This window comes from Berghia stephanieae, chromosome 1, assembly GCF_034508935.2.
Source record: "Berghia stephanieae isolate SIO BIC M18660-M18661 chromosome 1, UCSD_Bste_1.3, whole genome shotgun sequence".
NCBI classification, from domain to species: domain Eukaryota; kingdom Metazoa; phylum Mollusca; class Gastropoda; order Nudibranchia; family Aeolidiidae; genus Berghia; species Berghia stephanieae.
Window position 1 is genome coordinate 66,830,737 of NC_088360.1, and position 21,511 is coordinate 66,852,247.

Sequence of the window (21,511 nt, forward strand, 5' to 3'; positions counted from 1 at the left end):
TGAACAAAGAGAAAATGAAGCAAAAAAAAAAAAAATCTTTAAATCAAAATTTCCTCTGATTTATTTTTTGAGCAAGCGTTTTGAAAATTGGTACTGCAGGAATCAGTGGGCAACTCTTTTTCTTGAAGAAAACTGAGAGATGGAATAATTTTGCAGCTAAATGTAATTTTTATATAAATTTGACATTGGTTGACAACAAACACTGAGTGTTGTGTTCAAGCACAACAACGGGTCTATAGTATTAAAAACGTGAGTGTAATAATGATGATATTAATTCAATTATGATGATGATGATAATAATAATAATCAGTGATGATAATCTTCTGTGGAATTCTGGGATTTTCTTAGATTTTCAGCTGATTTTGCAGCATCAAACATTTTCCGATGATTAAGGCTCAGGTCAAGTGTTGGATCATTGAAAAAATCACCGTCGTGTCTTGTGTCATATTTTGACACCTGTGCTCAGTCGCATGAATTTTGGTGACACTCCCTTTTTTATGGCGTCAGTCTAGACAAATGGTGCCAGATATCAAAAGTGAGACAAGGCAATTGTTTTTTTTTTTTTTGATGGTCGAAAAGGAAGGGGATGGGGGAGGGGTAACTGAGTCTACACTTTTGTGAGTAGGTCAAGAGTGGTTAGTTATAGGTCCGTTTAAAAAGATAATTGATAATTATTACAACTTTCCCCTAATTAGAAAAAAAAAGCCCCGTCAATTAAACTCTCTCTCTCTCTCTCTCTCTCTCTCTCTCTCTCTCTCTCTCTCTCTCTCTCTCTCTCTCTCTCTCTCTCTCTCTCTCTCCTCCTCCTCCCTCCCTCCCCTCCCTCCCTCCCTCCCTCTCTCTCTCTCTCTCTCTCTCTCTCTCTCTCTCTTTTTTTTTTCCCTTATCCATATATCTCTCTCTCAACCATTCTTCTATTTATCTTCATGTTTACTTTATCTGGTCATCTGGTTGTAGAGAGATGATATTAATCTGTTACAATGATAATCTGACACCAACACTGATTTTATCATTTTGTAGTACCACCCGGTTTTATCACAGAGCTGCTCAGAGATATAGCCAGAGTTCTTAATCCATTTCTTGCAAGGGAACTCTATGAGGTAGGTATTAAAAATTATTAGAGTATTATAATAATACTTCCACTCCGGATAATCACAGCTCGGTTAATGTAACTTTCAGTCATTTGCAACATTTCCCAAGAAACAGAATTAATTCTATGTAAGGGCTACTGGTTAATTGCAACAAATTTTTGTCCTCAAAAAGTGACAAACTCAATAAATCAATCAAACATAATCTAATGATCAAATTTCATCGTGGACAAAATCATGACAGGTTGTAGCTCGAGAGTAGGCAGGGCTTAATGCTACAGTAGTGTGTGACCAATAAATTAGAGACAAAAAAAGGCTTGGCTTTGCAGTATGGGTTTGTGCTGTCATCTATGACTATTAGATATGAGGCGAGGAGGCTAGCATAGTCTAGACATAGTAGAAAATGACTGTTGTAAGGAGAAACTAAGCAATATCCTTTGTTTTGGGTTTGACAACTAACTGCATTATGGCCAATGGTTTTTGTGAGAGTCTCTTGTCACAGCTTATCTCTTTTGACTCTCACACATGTTGAGAACAAAAGAGTGAAAGTTAATCCAATCTGAATAAGATGTCGGCTTGCATCAAAGCTGCTTTTGTTTATCAATATGTTATCCAGGGCTGACATATGGCTTTTGTTTCAATCGAATTGCTTAGTCTGTGGTGTACTAAGAACAATGTTTACAACAACTGGTTTCAATTTACCATAGTGGTTTGAAATTAATTAGTGGTCAAATCAAAATTGCAATATAAACTTAAAACCAGTGTTTGCTGCAAACAGTGTCCCATTATTTTTCAGCAAATCGTGGCATTCATAGTGATATTATTCACTTGATCACATGAAGGTATTTCAGTCGCTATTTTGATTCTATTTTTTACTATTAGGGTTAGCTCGAGAGGTTAGTCATAAGTGTTATTAAAGGTGCTAGGGTGTTTGTTTTTCCATAAGTTAAGTAAAGGGGAGACATTCCGAAAGCTCCTACATCCCCAGTATTCTTTAAATTTGTATTTTCACCGTTGATATTTTGTCAGGCATTTTAAAAACTCTAGAACAAACCTTGATAGATTTGTGAAAGTTTAAAATTTCCTAATTTGACCATTGTTTTGATTTTCGGCCGCCATTGTGATTTGTTAAGTATTGAAAGGTAGTGCAAAAAGTCCGAGAGTTGTTTTTTTTACTATTAGGGTTAGCTCGAGAGGTTAGTCATAAGTGTTATTAAAGGTGCTAGGGTGTTTGTTTTTCCATAAGTTAATTAAAGGGGAGACATTCCGAAAGCTCCTACATCCCCAGTATTCTTTAAATTTGTATTTTCACTGTTGATATTTTGTCAGGCATTTTAAAAACTCTAGAACAAACCTTGATAGATTTGTGAAAGTTTAAAATTTCCTAATTTGACCATTGTTTTGATTTTCGGCCGCCATTGTGATTTGTTAAGTATTGAAAGGTAGTGCAAAGAAGTCCGAGAGTTGTTTTTTTTCACTATTAGGGTTAGCTCGAGAGGTTAGTCATAAGTGTTATTAAAGGTGCTAGGGTGTTTTTCCATAAGTTAAGTAAAGGGGAGACATTCCGAAAGCTCCTACATCCCCAGTATTCTTTAAATTTGTATTTTCACCTTTGATGTCACGGGTCAGAGGCTATAGTGGCTTACACTTCATGTTGGGCCACACAGAAAAATCAACCGAAGATATACCAAATTACACAGACAACGTTGTTTACCAATCTGCCCTCATTAAATGATGGTGAGTACAGTATCGAATGAGAATAGTTCTTTCCCCACGAAATTGCGGGCTTTTTACTAGTGTATATATATATATATATATATATATATATATATATATATATATATATATATATATATATATATATATATATTAAGATTGGGATGGAATTTTTTTCTATTTCTTTATGTTAATTATTTCAAATATATTCATCTTGTTTTGTTTCTCAGAGCATGGTACTGGACAATTTCTATGGACCCATCATTGACAGTGTAAAAAAGTAAGCTCTCCTCCAACCTTTATTTTTTAATGATGCTAAATAGATTATGATTTTTAAAAGGTTAATAAACATGTTTAAACTGTTACATTTGTCAAGAAATTAAAATACAGTTGAAGCTGATAATTGGAGTGCAGCTTAATTGGTGGTGGTGGGAATAGTAGTAGTAGAAGTAGTAGCAGTGGCAGCAGTAGTAGTAGTACACACAACCATGCACAGTAGAAAGATGGAGAGGGGTGGGAGGTAGGAGAGAGAGATAGAGAGAGGGTGGGGTGAGATAAAACTATATGATGCTAACCAGTAGCAGTGATGCCAAAACTCCGGTCTGGAGCAAAAAATTCCGGGCTCCGGGCAACTTCTGTCAAGTTCCGGTGAGGTCAATTTGTTCCAAGGATACCTCCCCCCCCCCCCCCCCCCCCAAACCACCAAATCTTCATCACTGCCTCTAGTATTACAACCATCATCACTACCACTACTACTGCAACCACCACCACATCATCATCACTACCACTACTACTACAACCACGACCACCACCATATCATCATCAGTACCACAACTACTACTACAACCACCACCACCTCTACATCATCATCACTACCACTACAACTACCATCACTATTACAACCACCACCACATCATCATCACTACCACTACTACTACAACCACCACAACCAAATCGTCATCACTACCATTACTACTGCAACCACCACTACCACATCATCATCAATACCACTACTACTACAACCACCAGCATCACATCATCACCACCACTATTACTACACTCACCACTACCACATCATCATCACGACCTCTACTACAACCACCACCACCACCACATCATCATCACTACCACTACTACTACTACAACCACCACCAACACCATTACATCGTCATTACCACTACTACTACAACCACCACCATCACATCATCATTACCACTACTACTACAACCACCACCACCACATCATCATTACCGCTACTACTACAACCACCACCACCACCACATCATCACTACCACTACTACTGCAACCACCACCACCATATCATCATCACTGCAACTACCACTACTACTACAACCACCACCGCCACATCATCATTACCACTACTACTACAACCACCACCACCACATCATCACTAGCACTACTACTACAACCAGCACCACCACATCATCACTACCACTACTACTGCAGCCACCACCACCACATCATCATCACTGCAACTACCACTACTACTACAACCACCACTACAACATCACTATCACTACTACTACAACCACCACCACCACATCATCACTACCACTACAACCACCACCACCACTTCATCTTCATCACTACCACCACCACTGCTACTACAACCACCACCACCACATCATCATCACTACCACTACTACTTCAACCACCATCACCACCACATCATCATCACTACCTCTACTTCTACAACCACATCATCATCACTACAACTACTACTACTACTACAACAACCACCACTATATCATCATCATCATCACTACCACCACTACTACAACCATTAGCACCACATCATTATCACGAGCACTACTACTACAACCACCACCACCACCACATCATCACTACCACTACTACTACAACCACAATCACTATCACATCTTCATCATCACTACTACTATCACTACAACCACCAACACCACATTACCACCAGTAGTACAATCTCTACCTTTAGGTTTTGGCCCTTTACTTCATTTAAAATAAGGAAACTTTGGGATTGTATTTGGCATTGTGTTTATGTATCATTATATAATTCTAATCAGTTATCTATTTAGAACTATACAATATGTAAACACAATATCAAATACCATTTGAATTCCTTTTTCTTGTGTGCGGAAATTCCTCTTTCGGCATTGAAATTCCTACGAGTGGTGTCTGAAACTCCTGTGAGTCAAATTTAAAGTTGCCGTCTCTGCAGTAGATATTTGACCAATCAAAATAGAGATTAGTGACGCTCTTTTAGGATATTTATATATTTATTTACATGTGTGTTTCTTGAAGGGGTTTATGTGGATTCAGTGGGTTTATGTCCAGACAACATGTCAGTGATAAGTTTTACATCAGATGTAGTAGGGTTTGTTTGTATACTATATAATGTTAGGTAACTATGATATATGTTTTTTCTGCATTTGGTTTGAGTTTGACTGATGGACCAAAACATTTTTCGCCTTTTTGACAAATTGCCATTATTATCACTGATTATAAAACATTTAATTTTAAAACAGATTGAAAAATACTTAATCGGGCTTTCTAAATTTATTTGCCTCTTTCAAGTATCAAGTAGTTATTTAAAGACATGTTTTTTATGGTATCAAAATGAGTCTTATATTCATTTAATTTTTTTTTTTTTTAAGATGTTGTGGAAGTGAGTATGAGGTTATTTTAACATCTCATTGTGTTAACGCTGGACTTTCTTTTATAGGTAAGTGGCATGCTTACTGTTTTAATCCTTAATTCCATTACTCTTCAAATTATAATGTTAATATCCTTCCTTGGATTTGTTGAAATATTCATCATATAATTGATTCCTAAGTCAACTTTTTTTTCCAAGAGTCATTTGTCATTCGTTTGTCGTTTTTTTTTTGTTTGATATTTTTTTTGTGTTTTTGTTTTTGTGGTTTTTTTTTTTTTTTTTTTTTTTTTTATGGGGTGGGGGGTGTTGAGTTTTTAAAAAAAAATCCTTTCAGCATTTACTTCTCATTAATTAACTAATGAAATGCATGACAAGAGCATGAGAAAGAATCTTATAGAGCTTCTCTTGAACTTACTTTTGAATTTTCTATCTCACTCATTACCAAAGAAAAAGGAAAAGGCATTTCCTTTTTTATTTTTTTTATTTTTGGTAATGAATGACATAGAAAATTAAAAAGTCAAAAATTGCTTTTTAATTCAAATATATTCTGTGATCTTTTTTATGCCTTCATTTGCTTTTAAAACAAGCATTGGTGGATGGCATTTTTGAGGATAACCTTAATACCAGAGTGCATAAAACAGCTTCGTAAGCGTTTAATAACTAAAATAAAATATTTCTTTGTTTAATTGTCAATTGAAGGCATTTTGTGAATGATTAATTGTTTGTGTTGTACATGATGAAAATGTTGATTTGTATCATGAACAGATGAAGACCAAATGCGACGACAGGGCTATGATAAAACTCCGGATATCAAACTCAAAGTTCCCATTAGTATGTTTGTTTCTCTTGTAATTGTTATTTTAAATTTCTCTATTTTAATTGGCTAATCCTTTTTAATATTAATTTTGATAACATGATAACTTACTTGGCAACAGTTATGACTAATTACAATGCTAAACCATCCTGATCCATAGTTAATCTTGTCATTTTTTTAAAAAGCGAAATTTCTCAAGATTGATGGTGTCATTTCATGTTTCATCTATATTACATCATAGAGGTAGAATATTTCCTCAAGTTAAGGAAAGTATGCCTTCCAGTTGTTGAAGATTATATTTTTGTTCTTGTCAAGCAGTCATACTTTGGCCAAATCAAAAGACAAGCTCCAATTGAAAAGCTTTGCATGGAGGGTGTCTACGAGGGCAAATGTAGTAGATAGAGGCCAAGGAGAAGGTGGTCTCAAGACAAGGAGTAAAGTCTCCTCTCATCGTACAGCACCCCATATTGTACATTTTTTACAAAAACATATTTATAACTACATCTTAGATTCTTGAAATCGTCTCATCAATATTTTTACGTATTCATTGATCCTGTTCCATTCTTTTTTAATGCTTTACTTCATAAAGAACCCCCGTAAGGTGTCCGGGGTCCCTCAACGGAGAGGGTGCAAGAATAGCCCAAGGCCAAGCCAGTGGTCGTAAAATGGTGTGTGACTTCCCCATTTTGAGTCACCTGGTCCTCCTGGTTGGGGGTTGTCGAAGGGTTAAAAACTCAAATTGTTACAGAAACACAGACGGACAAATCAAATCCTTTTTTTTTTTTTTTTGGGACCAGTTTTGTGTCCGTGCATTATATAGCTAGATGGTGGAAGTTGCTACATTACATTTATGTAATAAAATCAAATTATGAAGGGAACTTATGGGTTGGAGGGGAAGGAAATGGTGTGAAGGGAAAAAATGGGTTGGAGGGGAAGGAGAGTAGGGGGAAGACTTAAAAGAGAAAGGTGTGTGTGTCTGTGTCTGTGTGTGTGTGTGTGTGCAATGGAAGAGAGAGAGAGAGAAAGTGTGTGTTTGTGTATGAAATAAAATCAGAGAGAAGGGGTGGGTTGGAAGAAGAGATGATAAATTTCAAGGATCCTGTTGTTCTTTATGTGATTTTTCTGTTTCTTCATTTTGAGCTAGCTAAAGGGTGTTGGTATTCCCGTCTGTTTCTGGCTTTGAAATAATCACAAGCAAGAATGGGGGAGTATTGCAATAGATGCTGTGTGTTTTCGTAAAATACTCATAACATCCGTCAACAGGATATAAATACCATGACACAAAACTATGCGTAACGTTAATCGTTTATTAGTCTGATTGATAGAATTTAGTGAGAATTAATCATGAAATGGCTGTATAAAAACAATAACAAAGAGCTGAGTGACGTCAATTTCATTCCATCTATAGGATTGTATCTTTTATTTCTTCTTAAAAGCATTCTCGGCTATTTATTTTGCTATTATCTCTTTCTCATGTGTAACGAAGTGATCAACAACAAAGTAGTCAACTGGATTGAGAGCAAAGCTTCCTTTGGAGATCCTATCAATCATCAACAGTATATGGTAGATCAGTTTTTGCCATACCAAAATAGGTAAGCAATTGGGTCTGTTCGTACTTACAGTAATGGCTCATTAAACAGAACCCATTAATATGACCATTATTGTCACTACCTTTACCACTATTACCTCCAATATCATGTTATCATCATCATCATCATCATCACTACCACCACAACCACATCATCATTATCACTAAAATCACAACCACCACTATTACTACAACCATTACATCATCTCTACCACGACGACAGCCACCAATCATCATCATCATTGCCTTTTTCACCCTGGGTCAGGGTATAGGCCACAGACAAACAGTTTCCATCCTTCTCTATCCTGAGCCAACTTTTTTATCTCATTCCAGGTCTTACCACTTCTCTGTATATCAGCTTCTTTAATTCTTCTCCATGTTCCTCGTGGCCTTCCCCTTGATCTTCTGCCCTGAGGGTTCCAGTCCAATACTTTCTTTGTTATAGTTGAGTCATTCTTTCTAAGCGTGTGTCCAATCCATCTCCATCGTCTTCTTCCTATATCCTCTCCCACTGGTTTCTGTTGTGTTCTTTTCCATACTTCTTCATTTTTTATTCTATCCATCCATTTTATTCTGAGTAGCTTACGCATGCACCTGTTTACGAAAATCTGTACCCTCCTTATACATGCCTGTGATGCGTTCCAAGTTTCACATCCATACAGTAGGACAGACTTCACGTTTGAGTTGAAAAGTCTTAGCTTTAGTTGAAGGGAGATATCTTTAGTTCTCCAAACTCTGTTCAAAGATGTGAATGCAGCCTGTGCCTTTCCTATTCGTGCTTTCACCTCTGCTTCCGTGCCTCCATCCTTGTCAATTATACTTCCGAGATAGCAGAAAGTGTCTATATCTTCGAGTTCCTGATCTTTAACTTTGATCTGCTCCCTTTGATGCGTACCTATCCTCAAGACCTTTGACTTTGCAGGGTGAATTCTTAGACCAATTGATTCCGACAGGCTGTTTATAATTGTGGTTTTTTCTTGCATCTGGTCCTGGGTGTGGGACAAAAGAGCCAGATCATCTGCAAAATCCAGATCATCCAACTGTGTCCAGGGGGTCCACTGTATCCCATTTCTTCTCCCTTTGGAGGTTTCCTTCATTAGCCAATCAATGGCAAGGATGAACAGGAATGGAGAGAGCAAGCATCCCTGCTTGACACCAGTCTTAATTTCAAAGCTGTCAGTAAGCTGATCTTCATGTACAACCCTGCAACTTGATCCTTCATACATTTCCTTAATGAGGTTTACTATCTTTTCAGGGAGTCCATAATGTGCCAGAATTTTCCACAATGTTGCTCTGTCAATACTGTCGAAAGCCTTCTCGTAATCCAGAAAGTTGACAATAAGAGGAGAGTTCCATTCTATAGACTGTTCCACTATGACTCGCAGAGAGGCAATCTGGTCGGTGGTTGAACGGTTTTTTCGAAAACCTGCCTGTTCGTCCCGCAGTTTAGCATCTGTTGCATTCTTAATTCTCTCTAAAATAATACGGTTGAAAACCTTTCCTGGGATAGAAAGAAGAGTGATGCCTCGATAATTATTACAATTACTGAGGTCCCCTTTCTTTGGAAGCTTGATAAGATGTCCTTCCTTCCAATCCTTTGGGAATATCCCGTCATTCCAGATTCTCTCAAATAGTGGGTGCAGGGCCTCAGCATTTCTTTCCGCATCAACTTTTAGAGCCTCCGGTGGAATCTGGTCTGGTCCAGCAGCTTTCCCCCTTTTCATCTTGTTAATGGCACCCACAATCTCTGCTATCGATGGTGGATCACAGCTAATTGGTAGCTCATTCCTTGCAGGCAAAATTTCTGGCTGGTTGTCTGGTGGTGGTCTGTTCAGAAGGCAGTTGAAATGTTCCCTCCATCGTTCAGATTGAGCCTCTTTTCCAAAAATAGTTTTCCCATCTTTGTCTTTGACTGGTACCTCTGGTTTCCCATATTTTCCAGCAAGTGTCTTGGTAGTTTGATAAAGGATCCTCATGTGTCCTCCAGTCGCTGCTGCTTCTGCTTTCTCTGCAAGTCTGTTCATGAATGCTTCCTTGTCTTTCTTCACAGATCTTTTGACTTCCTTAGCTATGGCTCGATACTGCTCTTGTGCATCCAGTCTTGAAGCCCTTGTTCGGCTTGCATTCACTTGTTCCTTCCTTGTTCTCCTCTTTTCAATAAGGTCCAAGGTGGTTGGACTTATCCATTCTTTATGTTCTGATTTCTTTACCCCCAATACCTCGTGGCAAGTTGTTATGTAGACTTCCTTGATCTTTGCCCAATGTGACTCTACATCTATGTCCTCCTCGAGCTCAGTAAGAGGTTGGAATCTATTACTCAATTGTAGTTTGAATTCCTCATTCTTTTCCCCATCAAGTGCATTCACCTCGAATTTTCTTCTTGTATGTGATCTGGCCCCGTGTTTTCTGAGTCGGAGCTTAAGCTTTGCCAATAGCAGGTGGTGGTCTGATCCAACATCTGCCCCTCTCCGTACTGTCACATCTTCCAATGAACGTCTGAATCTACGAGAGATACAAAAATGATCAATCTGATTCTCTGTCATACCATCTGGTGAGACCCAAGTTGCTTTGTGGATCCTCTTATGGGGGAACACTGATCCTCCAATCACCAAACTGTTGAATGCACAGAAATTTGCAAATCTCTCACCATTATCATTCATTTCTCCCATGCCATGACGTCCCATGATACCTTCATAGCCTACGTTATCCTGTCCCACTTTTGCATTAGCATCTCCCATCAATATGTTGATGTCTTTCCTTGGCAACTTGTCAATGACTTGTTGTAGCAGACCATAAAATGTATCTTTGTCCTCATCTGTTGCATCATTTGTTGGGGCATAGATCTGTACAATGTTCATGCTGATCTTCTTACTCCGTGTTGTAAAGGACGCCATGATGATCCTTTCTCCGCATTGTTCCCATCCTCTCAGTGACTTCTGGGCAAACTTGCTTAGAATTATTCCTACTCCCTGTGTATGAATCCCGTCCCCTCTCCCTGAATATAAAATCTTCTCCCCAGACTTGAGGTGTTTCTGTCCGGATTGTATCCAGTGGGTTTCGCTTACTCCAAGTATATGCAGCCTGTATCTTCTCATCTCAGTCACAACTTGAGAGCTTTTTCCTGCTTCATACATGGTGCGAACGTTCCACGACGCAATTCGAAGCTGCTTGTTTGGCGAAGACGTCATCGGTCAGCAGAGTCCTTTCGGCTTTGTCTGTTGTCCTTCATAAATTCTGATATTCCAGAAACTCTTCGGTCGCCCAAGCTAAAAAAAGGATTTGGTTTGTCTGTCTGTGTTTCTGTAACGGTTAGAGTTTAACGGAAAGGGGTGTTAACCCTTTGCCAACCCCCAACCTGGAGGACCAGGTGACTCAAAGATGGAGGAATCACACACCATTAGTCGCCTTTTACGACACGCTGGCTTGGCGTTGGGCTATTCTTGACCCTCTCAGTTGAGGGACCCCGGACACCACACGGGCAGCCACCAATACATGATCATTATCTCTGCCATCTCTACTACAACCATTACCACAGCATCATTCTCTCTACTACCACCACTACCACCGGCATCACCCTTTTTCGTATATTTTCATTAGACATTATCTCATTTTGGAGTTGGGTTTGATTTGAAGGAGAAGAAGAAATAAGATTTCATATTCAGCAATTCCTGTTTCCCCTTTGAAATTCTCCCACTAAGTAAATAAAGGACGCCATGATGATCCTTTCTCCGCATTGTTCCCATCCTCTCAGTGACTTCTGGGCAAACTTGCTTAGAATTATTCCTACTCCCTGTGTATGAATCCCGTCCCCTCTCCCTGAATATAAAATCTTCTCCCCAGACTTGAGGTGTTTCTGTCCGGATGGTATCCAGTAGGTTTCGCTTACTCCAAGTATATGCAGCCTATATCTTCTCATTTCAGTCACAGCTTGAGAGCTTTTTCTGCTTCATACATGGTGCGAACGTTCCACGACGCAATTCGAAGCTGCTTGTTTGGCGAAGACGTCATCGGGTCAGCAGAGTCCTTTCGGCTTTATTTTAAAATTGTAATTTGTGTGCAAGCTTTTTTGAGTGGTCAGAAAATTCTGTAGGTTTTTTGATACTTTGGTGCTAGCATCCATGATGCAGATCCTGGCCCAAAATTCAAAATGACGGTTGCTCAGGCCTACGCTACACCAACCATCTCATCTTCCTTTAATTTTAACCCCTTATCAAAGCACGAAACAATTGCACAATTCTCTGTAAACTAAGAGTAGCATGCAATTGTTGCCTTTGATGCAGCCCAATTAAGTTAAAATGGCAATGAAACTTACAAATATATAACTCAAATGTTTTTTTTATTTCCTTATCCCCCAACAGGTTCGGTGATGGAGTTGTAATATATTGGTTTGGGTTTCTAGATGAACTGTCTGAATGTGGAGAAGCTGGTATACAATTGTTGGACAAATTTCCATCTGATTCCGAAATATTAAGACTAGATGATGTGATCAAAATTGATAAAAAGCAACACGGAAATTGTTCCTTTGATTTTGTGGCTGGTTCATTCGATCCATCTTTTGATAAATTGGATGAGAATGATCTTTATTATAATTATGTAGACCCTATGATTGAGTACGAGAATGACCTCGTGCAGCAACATTCCAAAGAAGTCCAATCAAGTTCTCATGATGATGGTGGGGGTGAGCAAGACAATAGTTGAATTTTATTATTTTTTCTTATAGTAAATAGAGAGAGAGAGAGAGTTTGTGTGTGTGTGTGTGTGCGCGTCTGTCTGTCTGCCTGTCTATAAATTAAACTGGAATGAATAAACTAAAACAGTCTCATTTTGAATTGATATTATATGTTTTATTGTGTCATCCATATCTAATAAAAACGTCAATCAAATATAAATTGGCCTTGGATAATTAAATTCAGATTAAAAATTTGAAAATGTTAGTATTACTAATAATAATACAGTTGAACCTCCCAATAACGACATGCCACGGGACCCAGTTTTTGTGTCGTTATTTAGAGGTTTCCAAGATGGCGGACACTAGAGGGTTCTTGTGCGTGTGTCTGGAAGAGACTTTTAGGTGATCTGAACTGAGTACACTGATAGTGTACTCCTGGAATCTACATCTGTTCCCTATTTAAACCATTCCCCTTTGTCTTACTTTTTCTTATGTCATTTCAATTGTAAATCTAGATTGTTTTTTACTATCCAATTTTCTTCCTTTTTACTGGCGCTGATATGACATAGATGTGTCACAAGCGCTGTAAAACCCTTTAAAACAAACAAAAACAGGTAATTCGGACGCTGCGAGTTAGATAAAATTCCTCCTCCTCCCACAAAAACACTACTACTACTACTACTACTACTACTACTACTACTACTACTACTACTACTACTACTACTATTACTACTACTACTACTATACTATTACTACTACTACTATTATTATTATTATTATTGTTTTTATTACTACTACTACTACTTCTACTACTACTACTATTACTAATACTATCACCACATAATATCACATTTACCAAGATTTTGTGTTTACTTGCTTACACTAACATTTATACCTTGGTTTTTATTAATGCATATCAGCCAATATTCGTCCAAAAAAAGCTGCGTTCTCATTGGTTTCAAAAGCTGCGTTCTCATTGGTTCAAGCAGGAATCGTTTTTATAAACTTTGAGTACTCATACTTGGTATTTTTAGTATCAGATATCTACAAAAACTGCCGAAAATCGCCAAAATGATGTCGTTATTTGGAGGTTTTATCAAAAAGTGCGTCGTTATTTGGAGGTTTTTTTTACTGATCTTAAATAGAAAAAAAATCGGGACGACGGGTCAATGTCGTTATCAGGAGGTTGTCGCTATTCGGAGGTGTCGTAATCGGGAGGTTCCACTGTAATAATAATAATGCTGAAAACTTATATAGCGCTATATCTCCGAGACACCAGACTCTAAGCGCTTAAATTACAAATTACTTTGGCTGAAACATAATCATTTACACACACAAACACACAACACAAACCAAACCTATCTTGCTTCTCATGCCATCTACTAAAATCGAAACAGATATGTTTTAAGCGAACGTTTAAAAATAGACAAAGATTCTTTTTCACGAATGCTCTGCGGTAAGGCGTTCCAGATAGAGGGTCCGAAATGAGAAAAGGATCTCATTCCAGCATTTTTTCCGAATTCGAGGGACAACTAGTTTTGTGGAATCACTGGCCGAACGTAAGGGGCGGGGTTTTGAATATCTTTCAATTAGTTCTGAAAGGTAGGAAGGGGCAGTACCTTCAAGACAACGATACACTAAAACACAAGCTTTGAATTTAATCCTTTTCCCAACAGGCAGCCAATGCAGGTCATGAAGTAGAGGTCCGGCAGAGTCGCACCTACTCTTCATGAATACTAGTCTGGCAGCGCTGTTTTGGACAATCTGAAGACGTTTCAGATTGTATTGCGAAACGCCAAACAACAGAGCATTACAATAATCCAATTTCGATAGTACGAGGGACACAACCAGGTGCTTGGTTGAACCGTCTAATGGAAGCAATCTTTTTTAGTTGGAAAAAGAGAGATCTAACCAAATTATTAACCTGATGCTTCATCGACAGTCCAGAGTCTAAGAATGTGCCAAGGTTTTTCACTTTGTCAACAATTTGAATGGAGGCATCCTCCAACTTCAAATCTGTTTCACTTTTCCACTTCCTGTTCCCCACATAAAGCACCTCCGTCTTATCATCATTCAGTTTCAGTCTGTTCTCATTCATCCATTTCTTAACACTTTGGATACAATTTTTACTATTGGCTGATACTTCTTGTAAATTTCTCGTATTGGAAACGCAGTACAATTGCATATCATCAGCGTATTGATGGTAAGACCGACCGAAACTTCTGATGATTTTAGACAGGGCCAACGGACAGAACAAAAAGAACGGGTCCAAGTACTGAACCCTGGGGGACCCCACAATCAAGAAAGATTTTCTCAGATCTATATTCATCCACCGTAATAATCTGTTTACGATTAAACAAATATGACCTAAACCAATCAATCAATCAAGCGCTGCCTCAGACACGCCATAAGTTATTTCAAGACGTTTGAAAAGAAGATTGTGATCAATAGCATCAAAAGCAGACGATAGGTCAAGCAAATTCAGCAAAGAACATGAACTATAACAGAGAGGAGATCATTAACAACCCTAACAAGTGCGGTTTCTGTCGCATGATGTTGCCTATAAGCAGACTGAAATTTTTCTTCAAGACAATTATTTTCAAGATGAGACAGTAATTGTTTCAAAACAAGCTTTTCTAAGATCTTAGAGAGAAAAGGAAGATTAGAGACAGGGCGATAGTTTTTTAAGTTCTCTTTATCAAGATCAGGTTTTTTCAAAAGGGGTTTGACATGAGCAACTTTGTAAATGTCTGGTACAGCACCTGACTGCAACGAATTATTAATAATACATGTAAATGGTGTTAAAATTACATCAATGCACTTTTATACTAGTATTATGACTTTAATAAGAGAATATTCTTGACCAATTAAATTTCAATGTACATAGTTTTTATAATGTGACCAATAACATCACGCGTTATGTTATGGTAGAATGAGAGTGACACTAATAAAACAGCCAATATGGGCAAAAATTTGGGAATTTATTTTTTCAATAATATTATTATTATAATTGTCATATAGGTTTTTTTTTTGTAAATTGTTATTGTAATAGGTATCTTTCAATCTTTAAACGACAGTGATATCAAATATAGGGGAATTTACGTAGTTTGTATATACCACTGGGACTTTTCCATAAAGGATTTGAAAATTTATATTTTTAATTTTACATTGATTTGTTGTCCTAGTTAGTAAAATAAAAAAACAATTAATATAATTCCCATTATTCATCCCCAACGAGAAAGTTTTCTCAAGGGTCAAATCCAAGAGAAGACTGGAATAAAACAGGCATCTGCTGCACTGCAGCTGCAAACTAAATTGAGCAAGGGCGAGGTGACTTGTTTAAGTTCACATTGGATGGTCGAGAAATTGAGTGCCCTCTGTGTACAAAGCATTGCCCTCAGATATACAACACTGATTTCTGTTTTCTTTATAATGGATACTGCGGAAATCTGTTAAATAATATTTGATTGAAAAGTTTATTGTATGTTCAGTGGATTGTGAACTGCAAGTCAAGAATCCAAATTACTGAGTTATTTTTTAAGGATATAAATGAAATGTTTGAAACTGGTCACTTGAAACAAAAAAAATGTAAAAGTTAAAATAGAAAAACTTTAATAGCTGTTCATAAGACATCATAAATCTTATAGAGCAAAAATCAAAACAAAACAAAAACAACAAACAAACCTCAAAGATTTTAATTAGTATTACAATCATGATGATTAAATGTGAAATGCAACATCATGCTTTTTAAACATCATTAGAATTAGGAGAAAATATTTTTTTAATAACTATACTATATGTACTCATATCAAAATTTCTAATACTGAAATGGGTGAAGTAATGCTTGTAGAAACAAATGATAACATTTTCAACATAACAATCATCAAAACTATTCATACAGTGCAACCTCTGTTTAACAACACCTCTGGTTAGCAACATTGACAGCTGGTCCTGACTTTTTGACTATTTGTTATTAGTAATTGAAACCCCAATAATAGGCAGTTGGCACAGACGTTATTCTGACCTCCCATAGCGGGCAGGGAGGTACATACTGTGTCATCTATCCCCTTATATCTGTTTTCCAACAGGCTTTCTGTCTTTGTCTTGGAATAAGGTTACTTGGTTTTGTCCTGGCCCTGGTTGGAGTCCTAGCTGGGAGGGAAACAGTCAAATGCATAGTTATTGTTTTGGGAGATGATATTTTTTTCCTTGTAAATCATCTCTCTGTTATGTATTATTATATTTGTTATTTTTAATGTATAGTGTAAGCATTTGAGTGTATTCCTCTTTGTTGGATTTTGTTCTTGTGTCCGAATGAGACTTAGATATAGGTGATCTCAAACTAAGTACATTGGTGGATTACTCTTGGAATCCACATCTGATCCCTATTTGTTCCTAGTTCCCCTTTGTCTTACGTTTTCTTGGATGCTTTAGTTTAATTGTAATTCTAGAACTTTTTACTATCCCATTTTCTTTCTTTTTACTGGCGCTGATATAAATATAACCTAAATGTGTTGCAAGTGTCGTAAAACTCTTAACAACAAACAAAACAAACACAGGCGCTTGATAAAAAAATATCTAGCCTAATACTAACAGGCAATCTCATTTCCGACCAACATCATTTTGTCTGCTTGGCCAATAAAAACTCTTCTTCTCCTGTCAATGAGATATCCTACTGAGGAAAACGAGTTTTGTCATTGGTTTTTCAAAATAACTTAGTATTAGAGTATTTTTGTGGTGAATGTTATGTAAACAATCTTTTGGCACAACCTCAAATTCACTGACTTCTGGCCCTGTTATCTGCTAGAAGGCAAAAATTATTGCGGACAAGCTTGGAGTGGTGGATTTTCAAGCGAGCAATTGTTGGCTCAATAGATTTAAACAGCGACATGGCTTTGTATTTAAAACAAAGATCTGAAAAAATGTGTATAAAACAATGCTAGACATCGTTTTCAGATCTTTACTTCATGCCAATGCTTGCTCCTTAATTTATCATTTACATATTGTCTTTAAAATAGCCTGTGACGAGTCGGCTGAGCACTATTTATGATCAAAACAATGGCAATATACATTGGAGAGTGAAAGTGTAATTGGTAAACCCTTTGTCAACAGGAAAAATACACATTCTATCGTGGTTGGGATGCGTCTTATCACAGACGCTGGTCTGTGCATCGCATCGTTATAACCGCGAGTCTCACCATGCCCCCTTTTTCTGCCATAAACTCACCCCTAGCGATTTTGTTATCCAGGGATTGCACTGCATATGTATAGAAAAGTTAAATAATGTTGATTATAAGTACTAGCAAATATTTAAATCACAATTTAAAAAAAGCAAGTGTATCACAGGCATAGCATATTAAAAGCAACATGAGAAGTGCATTATTATTATTTTTAAAAGGAACTGTGTAAATTTTTCAATAATACTGATTTAATAAGACACACTGATTGAAAAAATAATACTGTTTATAATAAAAAAGTGAAATATCAATGTAAAAAAATAATGACATTATAAGGTATACACAAAAAAAGAAAAATGTTACCAATAGGTACACATGTGTACAAAAAGGTGAGGCATTAGTTTTATGTTTTCATTAACACCAAAGGTTGCAATAAAAAATATGCAATTAATTTAGGTCACTGTACAGTCAATTTTGTCGTGTGAGAATTTTTATTTTTGATTTAAAAAAAAAGAGTTATCTTCAAATTGGATGGTGGCAATTTTATCCAGGAATCTTATTTGACTTCGTAATGTTGTAGCTACTTGATTCATGTGACAAATTGTGACTCACTGCCTCTGCTATAAGAGGAAGTGGTGCTGAAAATAATTGAAAGTTCAATCGAACCGAACGAAATAGGAAATTTTAGGGGTTTCATTCAATTTAAGTTACTACATTCATTCTGGGTGGTGCATTTTAATACGAGTTTTTATATTTTATAATATTTTTTACTATTGATTCATTTTCATCAGCATTATCATTGGTAACCGGGGTTTGAAGCAGAGGGTAACAATTTCAAGTCACATGATGCATGACCAAAATGTATTAATTATGTATGGCAAAAAATGAGAAATGCTTCAAAGATTTTGACTTAGATGTCAGCTAATTTAATTATAAAGCTTTTAAGGTCTCCTTGATCTTGGCCAAGAAACTATTAAAGAACAGTTGACTTCATAAATTCAGTTGAGAGCGATCTGAGGAATAAATAGAATAAGAATAAATTAGTCTTATACATATAGTTGTTATACTTTTTAACCTCAATGGCATCTTTATGAAGCTACAACATTATTGCTCTCACTCATCAATGTCTCTTTAGCACCTATTCTCTTTTTGTATACAAAAGCACACACACAAATATCCTCTATTCACACAGACACACACACAAATGCACGCATGCACACACTACATTGACTTATTGCCGATCACCTCTCCTAATCTTCGGACTTGGACACTTTGGCAGCTTCTCTGATTTGTTGAGTGAGTTCTTTCCAAGGATGACGATCTGCTGCGATGGATCTCAGGTGTTCTAAATCCTTTTCGCATCTCAGTTCTTGTGTGTTGTCTAGGCCTAGGCGCTTGAGGTCTTTATTTATCGTAGTGTGTATTCTTGTTATGGGTCTGCCTTTGTGTTTGTTATGTCCGCTTGGTGTAAAGAAAAACTTCATTGCCGTATTAGCTGGAATATTTCTGTTTCTTCTTAAGATATAATCAAATAGTCTCCATCTTGTTTCCAAAATTTGAATCGAAAGCACTGCGATTTGTTACTTATTTTGGTTGGGAAGTGAATATTTAGAATTCTTCTGAGCTGTTTCCAATGGAAGGCATCTCATCTAGTTTATCTTCTTCGCTTTTTGTTAGTGCCCATGCTCCACAGTTGTAAATAAGTACTGATTTAACAAGGCTCTTGTATAGCTTTATTTTTGTATTTCATTTTGGTTTGTTTCTCAGCCATACGTGTGCCAGCGAATAAGTTGAGAGCGGCTGCCGACAGATGTTTTCATCTTTCTACGTCTTCTATGTCTCCTATTAACGATCCCACTTTTTTTGTCTTTTTCCACTCTTGGTCATTTTTGTCAAGTTTTGTAATGTCGGTTTTATCGGCGTTTATGAAAAGATTGTGTTTCTCTAATGTTTCTGTTTCGACTTTTACGTTGAGCTCTTTTCAAGTGACGAAATTAATATCGTCTGCATATTTCTGATGGAAGGTGGGATTCAAATACAATTTGAGGGGTAGGTGAAATGGTGAGCAGTTCCAGGTATACAACGAACAAAACCGTGGTGTTCCAATATTACTTAAGAACATTATTTATAACTGGTTTTTACTGTACCTACTTTTTGAGATGGACACCATTGGGGAGTGTATCCAGGACTATGGGAGGTGGACACCAGTAGGGAGTGAATCTGGAACTATAGGCTGGGGAGTGAACAAGGTACCACAAAATATGGACACCAATTGGATTCAATAGTCTGATGTCACGTCGCCCAGCAACGGCGGCCATTGTGGTTCTAAACAAAGAAAATCGGTACTTTTTATTCTTCATGCTGACTAGAACTTTCCATATGTCTTGTGATCAGAATGTGTAAAAGTCAAAACATGATCAGATTTATGATGTTTTTTTCCCTCTGGATACGCTTTTATGCTTGTTGGAGAAATATTTCATAAGGGGGGGCGTCCGCCATTGTTCCGATAGTTTAGAGCCAGTTACTAAGTTACCATGCGTCATTACGTTGGAAGTGACGTTACAACTGTTGAAGCGTATTGGGAGTGAACTCTGGGACTATATGAGGTAGAAATCAGTGGGGGGTGATCCTGGGGCTATGAGAGGTGGACACCACTGGAAAGTTGGTAACTCAGGACCACTGGATATGGACACCAGTGGGAAGTGAATATGGGACTATGAGAGGTGGACACCAGTGGGGAGTGAGACCAAGGCTATAAGAACCATTGGAAAGTGAACATGGGCTATGAGAGGTAGACAACACTGGGGAGTGAACCCGGGTGCATGGGAGGTGAAGATCAGTGGGGATTAAACCCAGGGTTGAGGGATAAGGACATCAGTGGAGAGTGAACCCATGGCTATGAGAGGTGGACACCACTTGGGACCACAGGATATGGACACGAGTGGGGAGTGAACCCAGGACTATGGGAGGTGAAAATCAATGGGAATGAACCCGATGCTATGGGATATGGACAGCAGTGAGAAATGAACCTAGGGCTATGAGAGGTGTACATCACTGGGGAGTGAACACGAGGCACTGGATATGGACACTATTGGAGGGTGAACCTGGGACTAAACCATTTTAATTCTAGACATTTGCTTAGCTGCTCTCGAATAACATTTTTATATCAATCACAAAAATGTTAAATGTAAACTCACTGTCAATTTTGGGAAAATGACGTTGCTGTCTGTGCGTTGGTTTATCTGGGTTAAAGGAGCATCTTTGAGCTTTCTTTGCGTCTTCATGGGGATCACAATTCACACAAAAGACATTACTGTCCATTTCGTCCTTATACCGTTGGATGTGTCCTCTCTGCTTTCTGCACCAAGCCTCTTCCTTCATACGCTCTACAGCGCACCATGTCTCTCTTTCTTCACCAAGACGTAATTCCTCTGCTGGGGCAGACATTCTTCACCACTGATATAAAAGTAACTGCACAAATTGTGGATAAATGTGACTTTTTTTCGTGCAGTCTCTCCAACTAAATCAAATGCCTTTTCACTCCTTTTCACGCCTTGATAGTTTCCCACAGCAACCAACACCCATTGTAAAGTAGTTAGCCAAAGTTATAATTCTCCAAAGATCTTTGTCCTCAAACTTAGGCGATATTTTGGAATAAAACAAAAGTAAAGCTTTTAAAATTTTTGATATAATATCAGTCTAGAACCAAGATTCAATAATTTTCACAAAAACAAATAATAGTATCGCGTATGAATATTAAAGTTATAGTTTAAAAAACTGCTAAAACTAACTTATCCTTTTGAGAG

General features: G+C 37.5%; 1 protein-coding gene and 1 long non-coding RNA gene across 9 annotated transcripts in view; one reads left to right on the plus strand and one right to left on the minus strand.

The window, feature by feature from the left end:
* The window catches only part of LOC144979845 (CDAN1-interacting nuclease 1-like), a 25,260-nt gene extending 12,512 nt beyond the window's left edge, over window positions 1–12,748 (plus strand). For all 8 annotated transcript variants that reach the window (XM_078927071.1, XM_078927080.1, XM_078927054.1 and 5 more), the window contains exons 6-11: window positions 1,021–1,100; window positions 3,035–3,084; window positions 5,459–5,526; window positions 6,223–6,288; window positions 7,758–7,863; window positions 12,218–12,748. In XM_078927071.1, the coding sequence (XP_078783197.1) occupies window positions 1,021–1,100; window positions 3,035–3,084; window positions 5,459–5,526; window positions 6,223–6,288; window positions 7,758–7,863; window positions 12,218–12,557 (710 nt within the window). In that variant the 3' untranslated portion in view covers window positions 12,558–12,748. The remainder of the gene's footprint in view (window positions 1–1,020; window positions 1,101–3,034; window positions 3,085–5,458; window positions 5,527–6,222; window positions 6,289–7,757; window positions 7,864–12,217) is intronic.
* On the minus strand, window positions 12,682–21,460 carry LOC144979882 (uncharacterized). The gene is made up of 2 exons (XR_013646786.1): window positions 20,903–21,460; window positions 12,682–18,718 (listed from the first exon to the last, which is right to left on the minus strand). It is a non-coding gene; the product is annotated as an uncharacterized LOC144979882 (long non-coding RNA).
* Window positions 21,461–21,511: the final 51 nt, after the last annotated feature.